General features: G+C 47.9%; 1 protein-coding gene across 32 annotated transcripts in view; it reads right to left on the bottom strand.

The window, feature by feature from the left end:
* Positions 1-17,993, bottom strand: part of MAPK8IP3 (mitogen-activated protein kinase 8 interacting protein 3) — a 77,385-nt gene extending 59,392 nt beyond the window's left edge. For 25 of the 32 annotated variants that reach the window (XM_087734245.1, XM_087734241.1, XM_087734237.1 and 22 more), the window contains exon 1: positions 17,594-17,993. In XM_087734245.1, the coding sequence (XP_087590371.1) occupies positions 17,594-17,911 (318 nt within the window). In that variant the 5' untranslated portion in view covers positions 17,912-17,993. The remainder of the gene's footprint in view (positions 1-17,593) is intronic. The other 7 variants (XM_087734243.1, XM_087734234.1, XM_087734244.1 and 4 more) reach the window with 1 other exon arrangement.
* Positions 17,994-18,579: the final 586 nt, after the last annotated feature.

Raw genomic sequence — 18,579 nt, forward strand, 5'->3', positions numbered from 1 at the left:
ACAGTTAAATAGTTAATCACCTCAGTGATGTAAGAAAATGGAAGTATGAAACTGCTATATATAAAAATCAGTCACACGGATTTTTTTTTTCTGCTAGCCTCTATCCCCAGATTGCAAGCAGGATAACCGGTCTGTAATAACCCAAGATTATGACAAACAACAATGGCTCACACACTAGTCTTTACAGGGAAAATATCTAGCATAAAATCATCTTAAGGTGGAAGAATGAGTATTCCTCTGAAAAGCAGTGGTACGATGCAGATCGCTTGGCTTCCTGCTTTACTGCCTTTTGCAAAGCAAGAAAATGACTAAAAATAGTAGCATATAATCAGAAATCATCACATCACATCAGTGGTAAATCAAGCAGAGAGCCAGAGATGCACATACATGCAGAAATCTTATTATGTGGCCTTAATCTGTGGTGGCTGGTGCTGGTGCAATGTACTGCACGCCAAAGGGAGCATCGCGGGCTCAGTCTCAGACCTGTCCTCTCGTCCCTTTGCTGGCAGGAGGTGGCTGTGGGTGCAAAAGCAGCGCTGCATGAAGAAGGGAGGAATACACACCTAGCAGAGGCAGGCTTTCCTGGCTAGGAAAAAGAGAGGTCTGTTGGTGAAGCGGGGAAGGGCTGGTGCTGCGCATGGCTTCCCAGGGGAGGCCTCCTCCCCTGCAGGAAGCCCTCAGGCGAGGGGGGCAACACTGGTTGTGTAGTCCACCTCATACCTTCTTGGCAGCACCTAATTAGGTTGGCAATTTAGGGTGTCGACAGTATTTTGTCTTAGAAAGCCGTGACAAAGAAAAGGGGGCAACTCCTGGCTATTTAAAATCTGACCTGTTCAAAATCAAGTCTCCAGTCCCATTATCAGGCCCACTGCTGATGAGTTTTACATGCTACTCAAGGTGAAGACCTTGTTCTGCTCTCTTAACAGAAGCCATTTCACTCAACAGCAACTTCAAGAAGAGAGATTGCTTCCTCATGAAGCAGATGTCTATACCACATAGTATTTGACACTCAAATCAGCAAGTCACACTTTCTCATTGTAGCTCCTGTACAGGCAATGGCCACAGTCCATACCAACAATGCCAGAGCTTCAGGAACAGAGTGTTAAATCCTTCCACTTTGACCATCAGAAAAAGGATCTTTAAATTAAGCCACTTCTCAGAATTACGGTGGTCGTCAGTGAAATGCTCCCTCAGGAAATACCTTCCATTCCAATAGTCAGTATCAAGGGAATTCTGCTTCTCACTTTATAAACCAGCATACATTGATGCAACTACTTTTTAGAAGAGCATTAGAGAGCTGTGTAAAAATCAACAAATAGTTAAAAATCTCAAACTATGAATAGATGTTCAGATTTTTATCCCTATAGGCATTTTATATAAAATCAAGTCATTTATTTAGCATAGCTGAAGTAGAAGATAAGGGGATTGAGTCTTGTCTACCTTCCATCAACATTGACTTGACTCCATTGCATGAACACATTCCTAGTTTCTATCAAGAAGAGAGGCAGTACAGACACATTTAGTGTTTCCCTTGTGAAAACCAAGGTTTTGCAATATTTAAAGCCGCGCTCCCTCGCTGGTCTCAACAGCTGAAATGTACCCTCACACAAATAGAAAAATACAGCCATCAGCCCACACACAGTGATAAAAGCACACCTGAATTTCCAAGTGTTGTATCTAACTTGACATGAATTTTAGAAACATTTTGGCTCCCTGACAGCAGAGTTTCACCAGCAGGTAAAAATGGACTCCTTGCATTTCACCTGATAGTGACTCATCTTGCTCTTCAATGCCCCAAGTGACCGACGCATGGGTCTGACGGTGGTCTGAGCAACGCTCACCCTTTCTCCCAGAAAGCCCTTGCCTTCAGAAGACCCTTCTCCAGGTGACCCAGGTCAATCCCAGCTACAGCACCTGAAGAGCAAACCCCAGACCCTCCTGCAGCCTGGATGCTCCCCAGCGGTATCGACGTGCAGTGAAATCCCAATACATCTGTAATCCATATAAAAGAGACCCCAAACAGTAACTGTGCCACAAGAAAATATGCATCAGTAAGTGTAAATTCTAGTAATAGCTCATATCTTCTCCATCTCAAAAGGATCTTAGTTACTGCAAACAAAAGATGCTATATGTCAAGTATAAATTTTATAAAACACGGTTCAAAAGACCAAACTGTAACTCTCCCACAAGTGCACTGACAAACAGCAGATAGCCCACAAGCTGAAAAGAAGTTCAGCTGCAACTGTGAAATCATAGAATCATAGAATCGTCAAGGTTGGAAAAGACCCTTAAGAGCATCGAGTCCAACCATTAACCTATCACTGCCAAGTCCATCTATACCATGTCTTCGAGCACCATATCTATCTGTTCTTTAAATACCTCCAGGGATGGAGACTCAGCCCCTTCCCTGGGCAGCCTGTTCCAATGCTTGACCACCCTCTCGGTGAAGAAGTTTTTCCTAATGTCTAACCTAAACCTCCCCTGGCGCAGCTCGAGGCCGTTCCCTCTCATCCTGTCACTTGTTACTGGGGAGAAGAGACCGACCCCCACCTCGCTACAGCCTCCTTTCAGGCAGTTGTAGAGAGCAATAAGGTCTCCCCTCAGCCTCCTCTTCTCCAGGCTGAGCACCCCCAGCTCCCTCAGCCGTTCCTCATAAGACTTATTCTCTAGACCCTTCATCAACTTCATTGCCCTCCTCTGGACACGCTCCAGCGCCTCGATGTCCTTCTTGTAGTGAGGGGCCCAACACTGAACACAGTACTCGAGGTGCGGCCTCACCAGTGCCCAGTACAGGGGCACCATCACCTCCCTGCTCCTGCTGGCCACACTATTCCTGATACAAGCCAGGATGCCATTGGCCCTCCTGGCCACCTGGGCACACTCCTGGCTCACGTTCAGCCAGCTGTCAACCAACACCCCCAGGTCCTTTTCCGCCAGACAGCTCTCCAGCCACTCCTCCCCAAGCCTGTAGTGTTGCATGGGGTTGTTGTGACCCCAGTGCAGGACCCAGCACTGAGCCTTGTTGAATCTCATACAGTTGGCCCCGGCCCATCGACCCAGCCTGTCCAGGTCCCTCTGCAGGGCCTTCCTACCCTCCAGCAGACTGACACTTCCACCCAACTTGGTGTCCTCTGCAAACTGCCTGAGGGTGCCCTCGATCCCCTCATCCAGATCATCAATGAAGATATTGAACAGGACCGGCCCCAGTACTGAGCCCTGGGGAACAGCACTGGTGACCGGCCGCCAACTGGATTTGACTCCATTCACCACCACTCTCTGGGCTCGGCCGTCCAGCCAGTTTTTAACCCAGCGTAGAGTGCACCCATCCAAGCCGTGTGCAGCCAGCTTCTCCAGGAGAATGCTGTGGGAGAAGGTGTCAAAGGCCTACAAGTCTAGGCTGGCTTGGTGACACACGGGCACCTCCACGCTAGCAGGACGCGCAACACAGGTCGGCTCGCCCGCCTTCTTCAGCGAGGCAACAGAGAGCTTGGCTCCAACAGCTAGCAAAGGGAGACCAAGATAGGACAGGACCAGTTTCCATTAACACAGCAAAGACATAAATATTTGTTGATAGAGGGAAAACTTACTAACAGTGAAGGACAATGCTGGCACAAGAACAAACCAGTAGAACCAGGCCATGAATAAAAAAAAACCTCCAATGCAATTTAGAAGAAGGTTACCTTTCAGAAGAGTAGAGGCAGGAGATTTAACTAATGGTTTTAAGACAAAGCTTGATATATTTATGAAACGGATTACATAACTCAATTGCCTGCAATACCAAGGGACTGGACATGCTGACTCGGGAAGTCCCATCCAGTGTTATTGTCCTAAGCTTTTAATTAAGAGTGGGTGTCTTTCTAAGAACGCCACAGGCAAAATAGTTAGAGATTTGGTGCAAAAATTACCATGCGGTAAGAAGTCCATAGGGATCAAGTCTGGAGTAACTCAACTTAAACCAAGACACTCCCCAGCGGTACAGCTACACATACTATAGCTACATACATATTTAATACTAATATTGTCTTATATGTCTGTGTGTGTATAAACAGATAAACATGATAATAGATCACTCAGTATTAAAACAACAGGGTGAGTGGATGCTGGACACCCATCACGTTGTGACACACAGACCTCCTGCTTCACACGCTGCTTCCACAACAGGCTGTACAATGAAAGCTGGACACTTGGACGGAGGCATTCTCAGTAAAATGACATGGTAAATACTAGTTTAAGGTAACTTTCCTTATTTCAAGAATGTAGATGCTAATTTCTTCCCAAATCATAGAGATCATCACACCACAAGTGCAGCAAGTGGAGAGCACCCAACAACCACTATCCAAACAAACTCTTGCCTCCCTGTTTTTTCTTTCTTTCTGAATTTTTTCATGTATGACACTGCATTATTGAAGTCACAGTTTTCTGCTTCCTGCATAGCTTAGCAGGAGCCTCCATTCAGCGAGAAAAAAGATAGTGATGCGCTGTTTTTAAATGTTGAACAGAAACAGAGCATGGATAACAATGGATAATGAAACATTTTAAAAAGGAAGAAAAAAATCAAAATTATGGAAGCTAGTAATGTAACCTTTACTTCCTTTATGAGGACTAAAATGTATTTGTATGTCTTTTTGTATCTGGAATTATGGTACAAACTACGTGGCAATTTCGATCCAACTCGGGCTGCACACTACAAAAATCACCCAGCTGAAGGAATGAAAAGGAAAGAAACCAGGGAGGTGAGACTAAAGTGGGGCTGGGGTAAAATGTAGGCAGTGTTTCAAACAAGTGGAATTACAAAGATGCTTCAATTGCATTTAATGCTGCTACAAAAGGTGGCTGTGATGAAAAACTGTGTTAAACCACATAACTATCCCGAGAGGTGCTTAAATCATTATTTTACAGATTTAAAAAATTGTAACAAAATGAGTAGAAGATTTGCCAAAGTCCACTGGGCAAGTGAGCAGCAGAGCAGCCATCGAGACCCCAGCAGAACAGGTAGCAGGCTGGTGGGAAGGGCAAGGTCCGCTGCCCGCACACGCATGGCAGGGCCCTACAACAGGGGCGCAGCCCCCGCTGAAGCCACAGCCACCAAGGAATGAAGCTGACAGCCATCACCAGATGGATAACCTCAACACCATGGCCCTGATCAGCGCGGCAGTCGACGGAGCCTGTGATGTCCCTGAAGCTGAACGCATGGCATGTGTTTTGCTGGGCCAGGACCTCCAGAGAGAGGACAACCAGTGAAACCAGAGACCCCGCGCAGCCCCGGTAGGCGCCCGCAGCTGGGCCACCACAAACTCTACCTCCCCTCTGCAGGCCTGGAGGTGCCGCAGGACTCTGCCAAGGCACCGCACTGGGAAGCCCCTCTGAAGCAGACTTCTCCAGTTATGCTAGGAAGTAGAGGAGATTTCTGGAGGCAGAAGGCACCTAGTACAAGGCATATACAAATCAATGGATAAAAATAACATTTTAGTTTAAATTGAATGTGCTTTTAAACACAAATGCTCAGAGATTGATTCTGAAAGTACAGTAGTATCTGTTGAACACTATTATGTTCAAATCACATATGAAAAAGTATTATTTCCTTAACAAAGTCTTTCACCATTTTCTAATAAAATTAAAATGCAGTAGGAAGTATGACTAATATAATTTCTTAAGCATATGTGTGTAAATACTGTATCTCCTTGTTTTATATATACATAGGGCCAAATTGCACCAAACCAGTCAGAAACAACTTGTCTTTAAAAGACTACAGAATAGCACAAAGTGATAAACAAAATAAAATAGATCATTTAGAGTGGGAAATCTCTATTTAAATAATTAAAATCAGTTAACGGAGCTTATTTTTGGTCACTCTGGTGTACTGAGGCTAAACTCGATACCAAATCCAATCTAGTATACCCAACACACCTTAAAAGCAAAGCTTTGTGCATGCAAATCTACCAAGCCACACACTCTTCACGTAGCTGTAACACTGGAGACGACAAATTCCTTGTGCAAGAAGAGCCTATTAAGCATTATGCAAAAGCGAAGAGGCCAGCCGCTACGGCCATCCTTCTGTATTTCTCTCAATACTTTTTTTCATCCTTATTCCATGAACCTCTCTTTCATCTTAAAGGAAAGGATATTTCTAGCAGCTGTGTGTCATACTATGTGGTACTGCACCTTCACGATCTAAATGAAAAAAAGAAATGCATTGGTAGCTGCTCAGATCTTCATAGGAAGCAGTCCTGAGGTGTCTCAAAGCTGTACAGAACTTTCACCAATCTAGCAATACTTTTCTGAAATACTCAGCAGATGTAGTATCCACGTCTGTTATAATGTCTTACAAAACAGAACATTTCTGCTTCCACAGCAGGGGCTTGGGGTCGGAATTCAACCCTCGTATTGGAGATAGGGCTAATTTCTTTTCTAGTGGAGCTTCAGATGAGCTTTATAACTAGACTTTGGAAGGTCAGATTTAGACCACGTAGAGAAAGACACCAGAAATACTGCATCATACCCAATATAAATCAATGGATATTTCACTAACAAAAAGAAATCCATTCCATGGGCTTCTGGGGAGAATACTGAAACTCAGCAACAATAAATGTAGTGAAATGGGAAGGCAGACCCAGACAGAGGCAGCCAATTAATGCCATCATCACCATGAAATATAAAACTGTAAGATTTAGTACGAAAAACGCTACTTAATATATCAGTTACTTGAAAAATCTCCTAGCTCTGAAACCACTCAGTCTGATTTTAGCTCTGATGCTCTGAAACACAATCTATAGTTTCCTTAAGTAATGCTGGAGGAGAACATATGCACCAAATAAAATGCTGAGAGCACCAAATGCCTCTTAGTTTTACCACCATGGGCAGCTCTACAATGAATACCACCAACTCTGCCTCCCCACTGCTCAACCTAGGGAACAGACACCTGCCTTCTCAACTGCAGCTCTGAAGCAGAGGCAGACCCAGAACTCGGTACACGAGACGTGCCACGCGAGTAACCAGCAGTTCTCACCATCTTCCAGTCCTGCGCACGCAGACATGCGTGTCTGCACACACCGCACACCTTCTGCCTTACTCGCCATCTCCATTTGCTATGACACACCAAATTTAGATTGCTCATTCTTTAAACATGTCCTAGCGTCCCGCTTTCTGCAAGACACAATGTATTTTACAAGGATTAGCAACTAAATAAAAAAAATAGAGGATTCCGGTTTAGCTCAACCAAAACATATACGTGGATTATTTTCCAAAGCTATCATTGATTGGTGAAAGAAAAATGTAAAATATCCTGAAACAACATCTCTCTCCATAGTGGGAAGGGGAAGGTACTTCTGCATAACCGAGTTCTTCTAAATGTGTTGTACATCATGTTGTATACTTCTTCCAAATGTGCTGCTCATAAATGTGTGGCAAATGAGCCCTTTCAGTCCTTTTTCAAACACAGAATCCCAGAACCAAAAATTTCAGACAGACTCTGAAAAAAGAGGGCAAAAAGCTAATATGCCTCTGGGCCATACACCTTGAAAATACCCAATCATTAACAGATCAGCTAACCTTCCTGTTTCTAATTAGGATTTACAATTACCTTTTGGGAAGAACTCAGCATGTGTCCAACAGGAAAACCTTTCCACAAAACACTGCAGACGGAAGGGCAGGCAAGTCTGTTTTGATGCTGCTACATTGCTTCCCCTCTCCAGTGGGATGAGCAGGTCTGCTCTAGCACTGAGAGGCAACTAGCATTCATGCCGCAAAGCGGAGTGGCTGAGGTTGGGATGGCCAAGCCCCAGGTAGAATGGGAAAGAAAAATAAGAGCCTGAAACTGGTTTTGTCAGACCCAGTTGAGCATTGTATCCTGCCCTGAGCAGGCCCTCTCACATCAGGTCACTGGGAGAGAAGGCAGACACCAGCAGCTGGCCATGACCAGCGGAGACCACATCATGATCCAGCTCAGGAGCAAAAGGTCCAACACTTTCCATTGATACCTGAACTAAAGCAATTTGTCCTGCAAAGGAAGACACAGCTCCAAGGGTACCATTCTGGACACCTTGTGGCCAAACAGACTGCGGTGACCTGCAGACAACAGAATACCACACCCAATGCAGCAATTTTGAAGGCTGACCACCTCCTTGAAGAAAAGAAGAGATTTTCTATCACTAAATACAGCAGAATTGCAGTGTTTGCCATGGCCCATGCATGGTATCTCTGGACATGCAGATTACCTGTCAATCTTCCTGACTTCCATGTGCAACCTCAGACTGACTGGACTAGAACTGAAATCACTGCTGATCGATAAGCGGACAGATGAAATGGCAGCCCTGCACACGCCCGTGATTTTTCTTGAAACTTCAGCCATCACAGTTATTTAAATGCATTTGCAATGGTAGTAAGTCCGAATCTTCCCAGACCTTCCTGGCTTTTCTCTTACAATCCTACCTCCTGAAAACCCAATGCTAAGTTCTGCCTTCATGTACCTAGCACATCCCAACAACATCCTTGAAAAATCCACCTGCAGAGCCATGAACAAAACGGGACCATGAAGCAGCCTGCTTCATTTCATCAAGAGGAAAAAAAAAAAAAAAAAGCTTCTCATCAAGGCCTGCTTGGGGATTACAATTTGAGTTATGTGGGTAAACCTGTTGAGGGGAAACTTGACCATAACCCCAGATCATCAACTAACATCCAGAATATTACCGCAAATTGCTCTTTAAATAAAGTAACATCTCATAGTGCTCGCTCAGATTAATTTTACTTTAAAGGCAATTTTTAATAACACACACTGATCTTTATGAATATTAATAAGTGCCATAAGCTTGAGTGACGTGAAGAGGATTTGTATGAAGCATCTGTGTTTGGATATAGATTTTTTTCCTCCAAGATTAGTGAGAATAAAGTAAGGTTACCAGATGGCAAGGACTGATGGGCATTACGTTTGGAAAGCCTGACTCCTCATAAAGAAGTGATTGAGAAACCCATGTCACGTGGTCAGTTTCTACTGCCTGTCACAAATTTATTTTCTTAGCTTTCTTTAAATTAATAAACCTTGTAAACTGAAGAGTCTCCAAATTCATTTCATCTAATCAGTGCGGACTTCGTATCATTTATTAGAAAAATTCAGAATAACTAACCAAGCGTTTTTAGCAAGTGGCTTTCCAGCAACTGTTTGTCCTGTAACAACATCTCTAATATGCTAAAAAAATCTATAGTTTTTACATTAAAAAAGCATTCTGCTCACAAACTTTTTATAAGAAGGAGAAGATCAAAAAAGTAGAGGAAAGGACAAGCTGCTTCTGCATTTCCAAGAGCATTTTTTCCTCTGCCTAACCCCAAAGCATTACATCTTATATTTTAGCTCTTAGTCTGCATTTGATCCACTTGGTATCCCTCCACCAGACCAGCTTGACTTCTGATCAGCAGAACGATACACCTCTTCTGCATCCCAAAACCAGCGCTGACTAGCCCACCCCGAGACAGATCCCGTGGGAAACGGGGTCCCGGGAACAGAGCAGCACATTCTGCATCTTTCAGGACGCCGCACTGCTGCCAGCCTGGGTTTCATCCGCGCTGTTGCCCCCGTCCGCACCCTATCACGTGCCGACCCGCCTTACTCCTGATGGAGTGATGCACAAAGAAGGGAGCAAATAAAAATGGGCAGACTGCCATAATACTAAAGTCGTACTGTGGAGAGGGAAGAGAGTGGCTGCTGCTCTTAAACCTCTGCAGACGGTCTCTTCCCTGCTGTTGCGTTGACAGAGGTAGGGGCAGGGCAGGAGCCGACCTAGAACTGCAGCAAACCCTCCTGCTTGCAGAGGCAGCTCTCAGGCCTCACATCTGAGCAGAGAAAAGACACCATTTAATTATTTCCCAGCAAATGCCCCTACTTCACCTTCAGGGGGAGGAAAGAATTATCTCTATCACTGTTATTTGCATTAACATCGATCCCAGTCCTGCATCAGAAGACAAGCAACGGGATGTTAAATCTTTGACTTACAATCCTATTTAGCTTTATTGCTACAGTTCTTTGTAAGGAAGGGCATGCTCAGAATCTAAAGATTACCATCCTTCACACGGTGGACGTGCTGATCGTAGGCCAAAGCAGTGATGAGGTTGTCACTATTGGTAAGGATGGCTCGTAGGTTTATTTTACCATTTAAGAGGGAAAGGAGAAAATTTGAATTGTTATAACTCACGCTGCCTACTTAGATATGAAGTTGAAACACAGGGGTCTCCAGAAACATTTCTTGTGGTTGCTTTCTTTTTAAATATATGGAGCTAATTTTATTATCTTCACTTGTTGAGTTTTACTAATAATCTGCAATATTGTGATAGATTCTGAATCATGTTCAAGTGATACCACGGACAAAAGACATAAGAGAAAAATGAGAAAAGATGATTAATATCCCAATGATTTAAGGTTTGTCTCACCCAGAAGACATGGGATCACTCTATAGACGCTCACACTTGTGTTGCTTTTTACTTCTGAACACCTAAATGGATATATTTTGGAACCTTACAACAAGTAAGGAGGAAAGTATCATAAATATGAAATCTAAAATTTGCATGCTCAGTAGAAAAAAAAAAAATCATTACAAATATCACAGTACTTTTCACAAAAATGAAGAATCTAGTTTCTCCAGGACCAACAGCTTTTGTAAATCAAGACAATTGCTAAAGAGCACTCAAGGTAAATTGGAAGAACCCTCTAATAACGACACAGATTCTGCTGCTCATTCTGTTGGTGAAATCTGACAGTGCCGCAGGCTCCAACAGATGAAGAGGATTCTGAAGAATATGGAGACAGATCTTGCACATCGACGGCGGTGCAGTAAGTCTGCGTTTCATGCTTGCCAGTTACTTTCAACTGCATATAGTGGAAGGGATCCACGTGATAAGCAAAGCCTTTCTTTATCTGGTGTCTGCTATTCCCAAATGCTTTTCTCCTTCGACGCTATGAGGTCACCATCAAGCTGCAGAAACTCCCATTAATCAGCTATCTGTGAGGTCAGGTTTCAGGGTGGGGAAACAGAAAGTGCCTTCGCAGGCTGCGATTCCTTTCACAGAGAACGAAAATACAAGGCAGAAAGGGGAAGGCGCTCACAGCGGAGAACACCAGAGGCTGGAGCACAGAGCATCGCTTTTATTACCCTTCCTCACCATCTTCTTAAAGGGAACTAGTGTACGAGGGAGGGACAATATTTAAAGTATCCCTTAACAAACTGCAGCGAGGGGGCGATTTTCAAAAGCCTTTCTGTTGTTTGACATGCAGATAAGAGCTAGTGAGCTTGCAATACTGAGACCCAGCTGGAGAGCTCCAAGTACTTCAAGCCACACAGAAACCTGCGGCAACTACCGTCCATACCTCTCTGAAACGACCATCTCTTCCCAAAGCGCTGCCCACTGATTTTCAAACAAAACACCGGAGGCATCTCCAACTATTACATAAAATACTGGTAAGCGAACATGCTTAGCATGTAAAATAACAATGCAAATAGCAAGCCATAAAGAGGAAGCGATGGCCACGGCAACATGCCATGAGAAGACGGGGATGTTGCTTTTTTTTGGAAGTGGGAACGGATGACACCCAGGTGTCTCTCGAACACCAGTCCCACAGTGGCAATGCCAGCGGAGGGCTTTCACAGCTCACATCCTTTTTGGGTCCACCCCTGGGGAAGCACAGCCCCAGGCCTCAGTATATGCTGGGGCCACCCAGCTGGACAGCAGCTTGGCAGAAAACTGCGGGTCCTGGTGGACACCAGTTGAACATGAGCCAGCAATGTGTCCTTGCGGAAAAGAAGGTGAATGGTGTCCTCAGCTACTGCCAGCAGGTCGAGGAGGTGATCCTTCCCCTTTATTCAGCGCTGATGAGGCCACACCAGCAGTGCTGTGTCCAGTGCTGGGCTCTCCAGAACAGGAGAGACAGGGACATACTGGAGAAAGTCCAGTGAAGGGCCACAAGGATGATGAAGGGGCTGGAGCACCTGGAGAAGAAAAGGCTCAGGGGATCTCATCAATATATATAAATACCTGAAGGGAAGGTGCAGAGAGGATGGAGCCAGGATGGAGCCAGGCTCTTTCCAGTGGTGGCCAGTGAGAAGACAAGAGGCAACGGGCACAACCTGGAACACAGGAGGTTCCCTCTGAACATGAGGAAACCCTTTTTCACTGTGAGGGTGACTGAGTACTGGCACAGGTTGCCCAGGGAGGTGGTGGAGTCTCCATCCTTGGAAATACTCAAATGCTGCTTGGACACGGTCCTGGGCAACTTGCTCTGGGTGACGCTGCTTGAGCAGGGTGGTTGGACCAGGTGACCTCCAGAGATCCCTTCCAACCTCAACCAGTCTGTGAGTCTGTGGAAGCACCCAGAGCACAGATACACCCGTGGGGAAGCCCAGAAGATGACAACTCAAACGACAGCCCGCTGGGGACGTCACACGCAGCAGCACACACTGCTTCAAGGGGTCCCTGCCCTGCCAAAGCTCACGTCACATCACTCAGCAGCTCAGACCAGCACTGCCCACCTCTTGGTTGGGTCCAACAGCACGACAACAAGTCTTTGAGAACCACAGCCTGGAAGGCTCTGCCACACGGTCGCATGCCAGCTCCTCACTCCCAGAGCTGAGCAAAGACCAAACCACGCTGGTGCACGCAGTGTCGCCTGCCCTCCAACACCTGCAGCCTGGAAACACACCTACCACCACAGGCAGAAGAGTCATCGTTAGAAACAACAGCTACATTTACCGAGACAGAGGTTTCTTCGCCACTTTCCAGCGGAGGTTGCTTCCAGGTGCTGGAATGCCATAGCGCAGAACACAAGCTGCAGCAGCCTTTCACAAGGGGGTCAGACCTCCTAACCAGCACTAGGTACTTCTTTCTATACCATATGTATAGACATGTTAAACGAGCATCCATTTTAAAAATTCTAATGAGCATTAACTGATGATGCAAACCAACTGACCAAGATCTTGCTTTGCTATTAACACATGTTATTAATCACGTTTTGGGAAGACCCTGAGTATTAGTATTTACAGCTGGACTTGATGATCTTAAAGGTCTTTTCCAACCTAAACAATTCTATGATTCTATGACAACGCATTTTGTTTCTTTGGACAGCCACCACCATTCCCTTGTGGTGTATGAAATGTCACTGGAAGCAGTTTTCATGCAATGAGAGGTCCGAAGGCCACCTCCACGCCTGGCAGAGATCTGCGTTGCTTTTCTGACCTCCAAGAAGCAATGCTAACGTACGCCAACCGGCCCCATGCTTCTGTGCTTCCCGTCTGTGAAACCTTTTATGTGCATTTACACATGCACGTTCATCTTGGAATTAGTGCCCAAACATGACTGACAATCTCTGCAGAAACCAGCATTTAGGGCACATGGTGGTGGTTTTCTTCAAGGGAGGAAGAATCTGGAACATTAGGAAAGCAGCTTAGATACAACAAAAGGTCTCACTAAGAGTGGACCCAATAAAGCTTGTTTTTCCTGGGGATTTCTGCTGGTGTGCCCTAGCCCTTTCCCCGTCCCACCTCTACCCCCACGTGTCTTCTGAGCAGACACCAGGAAGAGACGGCATTTGCACGGGCTAACGAGAGCTGGACCCACCTGCCCCAGACTGCTGACTGCTACTGACCTGCACACTGGCAAGCTCTGCCTGTCTCTCCTCCAGGCAGGACCTTCATTTCGCCTTTCTCTCTTTTGCTTTTCACAAAAAAAAAAAAAACAAACAAACCAACAACCCCCAACTAGCCCTTTTTTCCCCACAAATATGGCTGAAAGTAGTCACAAGCTTCCTAAGTTATTGGGAGCGACTGCCTAACAGAGCGATCACACAATCATCAGTTCCTTAAGAAATCAAGCTAAAAACAATACTTAGCCAGTAAAAATAAATAAATACCATGTGTTAGTATACACCACCACAAATACCAGGGCCACAAAGGTGGTAAATGGACTGGAGGCTCTTTCGTAGGAGAAGAGGCTGGGACTCTTCAGCCTGGAGAAGAGATGGCTCAGGGAGATCTTACCAGTGTGTTTAAGTACCGGCTGGGAGGGAGCGAGGACGAGGGAGCCAGACTCTTCTCTGGACAAGAGGCAATGGGCACAAATTAAAGCACACCGAATTCCACCTGAACACAAGGCAGCACTTTTTCACTGTGAGGGCGGTCAAACACCGGCACAGGCTGCCCAGAGAGGCTGCAGAGTCTCCCATCCGTGGGGACGCTCAGACTGACCAGACACGGTCCTGGGCAACCTGCTCTGGCTGGCCCTGCTTGAGCAGAGGGTGCTGGACTAGATGCTCTCAGGAGGTCCCTGCCGACCTAGACAATGCTGTGATTCCACGAAACACCATAACATGCAAGCGATAATTACCCTATGTTCATACATAATGTGAGACAGATGAAAAGAAAACAAAACCACCAAAAATCTGGTGCAATCCCACATCTTCAGTAGCTCGGAGCTCACGAAAAGCTGAAACATTGTGTATTAAGCCCCATAATCACAGAGACTTGACAGCACCGCCTCATTTCAAGGAACTTCTATTTTCAATCCACTAGGTGGATTTCAAGCCTAGGTGCTTCTGCTGTCCTATTTTAGGACAAGAGGAAAATACGGAGTCACTGTGCAGCCCAAGTGTTTAGAAAATAATGTAGTAATTTGCTTTTGTAAAGATTGTTTTAAAAGATAATATACAGAATCATCTCAGAGAAAGAGACAGAAAAGCACTGAGAAGGAAAGCTTTCCTTTACAGCATTTAGCGCAAGTGAAATAGAAGTTGTTAGAAACAGGCCCAATTTAACAAAACATACCTATAGAGTCTGTTTGTGCACAATTTCTGCATAAAGATGAAACAGCCAGATTTGATGGTTCTGCAGCAGTGGTAACGACAATACAACACACATTTTTATGCCAGAGAACAATGCACACTTGTGGTTTCAGCTACTTTGGAATTAATAAACTAATTTAACTAAATTAATAAAAAATTAATAAATTAATAATTATAACTCAGGGTCTTTTGACACAACATTGCAAGAGAAGAACAGATCAGTTTTTCATCTCCAACTCCCAACTTTCTTTGTTGCAACCAGCATTCATACAGAGAGAGGAATCAAGCCTGGGATCCAACCCTGTTCCCAGAGGAGGATCCTCCCACCTAGACGTGCAGCACAGGAGGCTGAACACTGCTCGAGATGTGGGACGGGGCGGACCTTCCCTGGTTACCACGCGCACTGCTATAGAACAGCAATCCGCATCCTGGTGGGAAAAACATTTTCCTATTTTTTGGTAATTTACAATTATCTGGGAGACAGCAGAAGCCTCCATAGATTTGCACCTCCATAACATGTAATTTACTGCATAGTAAGCAGCCTGTGGGAAACAGGTGCAGATAAATAATGTACTTTTTTTTGTTATATGCAGAGCGCAATAACAGCCATACATTCCAAATATGGCCTTGTAACAGGGATTATGTAGAGGCAGAACACTCATTTGTTCTCATAAAAAGCACATTATCTATTCCTTTTTGGTAACAAGTCTCCTTGCAGTCACTTTTTTCCCCGCTTACATTGAGCTGCGCATAAGGATGACAGAGTATCATCATCATCATCGGTACTTTGGAAATCTCAGCAAACAGTATCCTGCTATGGCGCCTGAGTTTCCTTGCAAGGAATGTAACTGTTGTCGCTACATTTGCTTCCAGAAAACTCATCCTCTATATCTAGCAAGTCAAGAACAGAAATCCACCCGAGTCCAAAGATGCAGCATCATTCCAACTGGACTGTTCCGTTCCCCATTTGTAGTCCCGTTTTTTTCCCCATAAATAGTGCACTTTTTAAAAATTTTATTTCTCAGAAGCTGCAAAATACTGTCTCTACACAACGTCTAATAAGTAAAGTCTTATGTACTCAGAACCATTTTTCAATCCCTACATGCACTCAAAAGAATTTTAAAAGATTATTTATTAGTCCATTAATACATAATTAAAACTCAGGACTAAAACTTTAATTGACTCTCACTCTCAGCATTAGTGATGGACTGCAAGTATCCTCCTCCTCAAGTTAGCAAGATTCTTGCACACGACTATTAAGCTACAAGAACACGTCTGTGAAAATACTGCGTGGTGCTTTTCATTGTTCTAAAGCTAATTACCCCTAATTAATGACCCCTTAACAAATCAGAACTTGACTCCTAGTCAGACTACTGAATCTTAAATCTTCTGCTCTTTCTTAGTCTAAAAGATGGAAAAAAACCCACTTTTTAAGAAGCTGTGTAGTGACACAAGGATGATGGGATGGCGATGGACTTTCTCCGCCACCAGTGCTTTATCCCAGTTCGCAGACTAGCACTTCAGGAGGCTAAACAGCAAAGCCTCTGGTTCACAGTCCTCATTTATGGCTGAAAAGACGCTCGCGATTTCAGCAGGGACAGGCGCAGATGCAGGAAGAAGACAGAGTGCAAGTCACCTCCCTCTCTGTTTTGTCTACAGCCGAGTCTTTGTAAGCCAAGGATTTTCGTTCCTTTCCGTCAGAGGGTTTTGTTCCTCTCATGATCCACTTTCAAGTCCCCCCTCCCAGCTGAGCAGCTCTGATGTGGCTCCCATGGGAGCGAATCCATACTCCAGGAAACTGCAGATGCTAACTTAGGAAACTATTTTATTAAGGTTCCAGGTGTAGTTTTGGCAAAAACAAGTTTCAAAAATGAGATGCTATACTCTCAGGGTAATTTCTTGCTCCAACTAAATAGCTTACTGCTGACGTTAAAAAAGCTGTATGGCTGCACAGGCATTATCAATTTTAACAAGTATTTTTTAAACCACAAATTAGCACAAATATCAAGTCTGCTACGTGCTGCTGGCATTGCAAAGTGAATTCTCCAAATCCACGGGATGGCCGCGATTTTGTTTAGCTTTTTTCTCTCCTGCCTTCGCAGGGGCGGATCAGCTGCAGGGGCACCTGCCCGCGCCGCGCCGGGGGGGGGGGGAGGAAGGGGGGATCCCGCCGCGGGGGGGGGGGTGGGAAAGGGGGGATCCCGCCGCGGGGGGTGGGGGGTGGGAAAGGGGGGATCCCGCCGCGGGGGGGGGGTGGGTGGGAAAGGGGGGGAACCCGCCGCGGGGGGGGGTGGGGGGGAAGGGGGGGAACCCGCCGTGGGGGGGGGGGGAAGGGGGGAACCCGCCGCGGGGGGCGGGGGGAAGGGGGGAGATCCCGCCGCGGGGGGCCGCGCAGCCCCGCGCCCCCGCAGGAAGGGACGCGTCTCCCGGTGCCCGGGCCCGCAGCCGCCCCGGCCGCCCGCGCTCCCCTTCTAGAAGGTACCGCCGGCCGCTGCCCCGGGGCTCCCCTGCCGCCCGGCCTCGCCGCCCCGCCCCGGGCCCGCCGTGAGGGCCCGGGGACGAGGGGACCCGCCGGCGGCGGCCGATGGAGGGGACGGGGCCGAGGCCCGCGGGCGGCGGCCCCGCCACAGGCCCGATGCGGCCCCGCGGCCTCGCCCCGCCGGCCCCGCCGCCCCCCCCCCCCCCCCCCGGCCCCTGCCCGCCCCTCAGCCGCAGCGGGGCCGCGGCGCGGTGCCCCCGCCCGGCGGGCGGCCAAGATGGTCGCGGGGCGGCGTCGCTCACCTCCTCGGCCTGCTTGCGCAGCGCCTTCTCCCGCTCGTACTGCGTGAGGAGCTGCTCGTTGTCCTCCCGCAGCAGCTCCAGCTCCACCTCGTGCTCCTGGTTGTCGGTGAGCACCGAGTCCAGGTTCTCCAGCACCGTCACCACCAGCGGCATCAGCTCCTTCACCACCTCCTCGTCGTAGCAGTGGATCAGCCGCTCGAACTCGCGGTAGATGCTGTTGGCGAGGCCCGAGACCCGCTCCGACATCACCGACCCCGAGCAGTAATCGTCGCCCGGGTACCCCCCCACGCCGCCATCGTCCAGCTGGATCTCCAGCATCCTGCCGGCCCGACAGCCCCCCGCTCCGCGCTGCCGCCGCTGCTCAGGCCGCCGCCGCCGCCAGGCTCTGCCCGCCCCCGCCCCGCCCGCCGCGTCACGGGCCGCGGGCAGCGGCGGGGGCGGAGCGCGGCGGCGCCGCCCCGGGAGCCCGGCGCCGCCCCCGGGCCGAGGCCGCGGGCGGAGAGCGGGGGGGCGGCGGGCGAGCGCGTCCCGGCGCGTCCGCGCTTCCCCCGGGGAGCCGCGGGCCCCGCCGGCAGCGCTGCCCCGCGGGGGCGCCGCCGCCCTGCCCCGGGTCGGGCCCGCCCGCGGCCACCGGCCTCCCCGGGACCCACGGCCGAGCGGTGGCGAAGCGGCGGCGGCACGCGGGGGCCCGCACAGCGCCCGAGACCGCCACGCGCGACCCCGCAGCGCGGCTGAGCGTCCCGGAGCGGCGGTGCCAGGAGCAGGGACAGAGCACGGCGGGGCGGCACACTCGGGCTGCGCGCTAAAAGGCCGTCTCCCGCCGCGAAGGCCGGGCAGATCTCGCTCTGTGCTGCGGCCCGCTTGGTTCATCCTAACGGAGGTCCAAACCCGGGTCTCCACATCCGCATCTGGACCCCAAGCCAAAGCACTCGGGGAAAATAAGTTGTCCCAGGCCTGGATAACGAGCTACAAACTGGAGAGACCTT

Source organism: Nipponia nippon, unplaced genomic scaffold (assembly GCF_047370975.1).
Source record: "Nipponia nippon isolate SJK-2023a ecotype South Korea unplaced genomic scaffold, ASM4737097v1 scaffold_5, whole genome shotgun sequence".
Taxonomy (NCBI): domain Eukaryota; kingdom Metazoa; phylum Chordata; class Aves; order Pelecaniformes; family Threskiornithidae; genus Nipponia; species Nipponia nippon.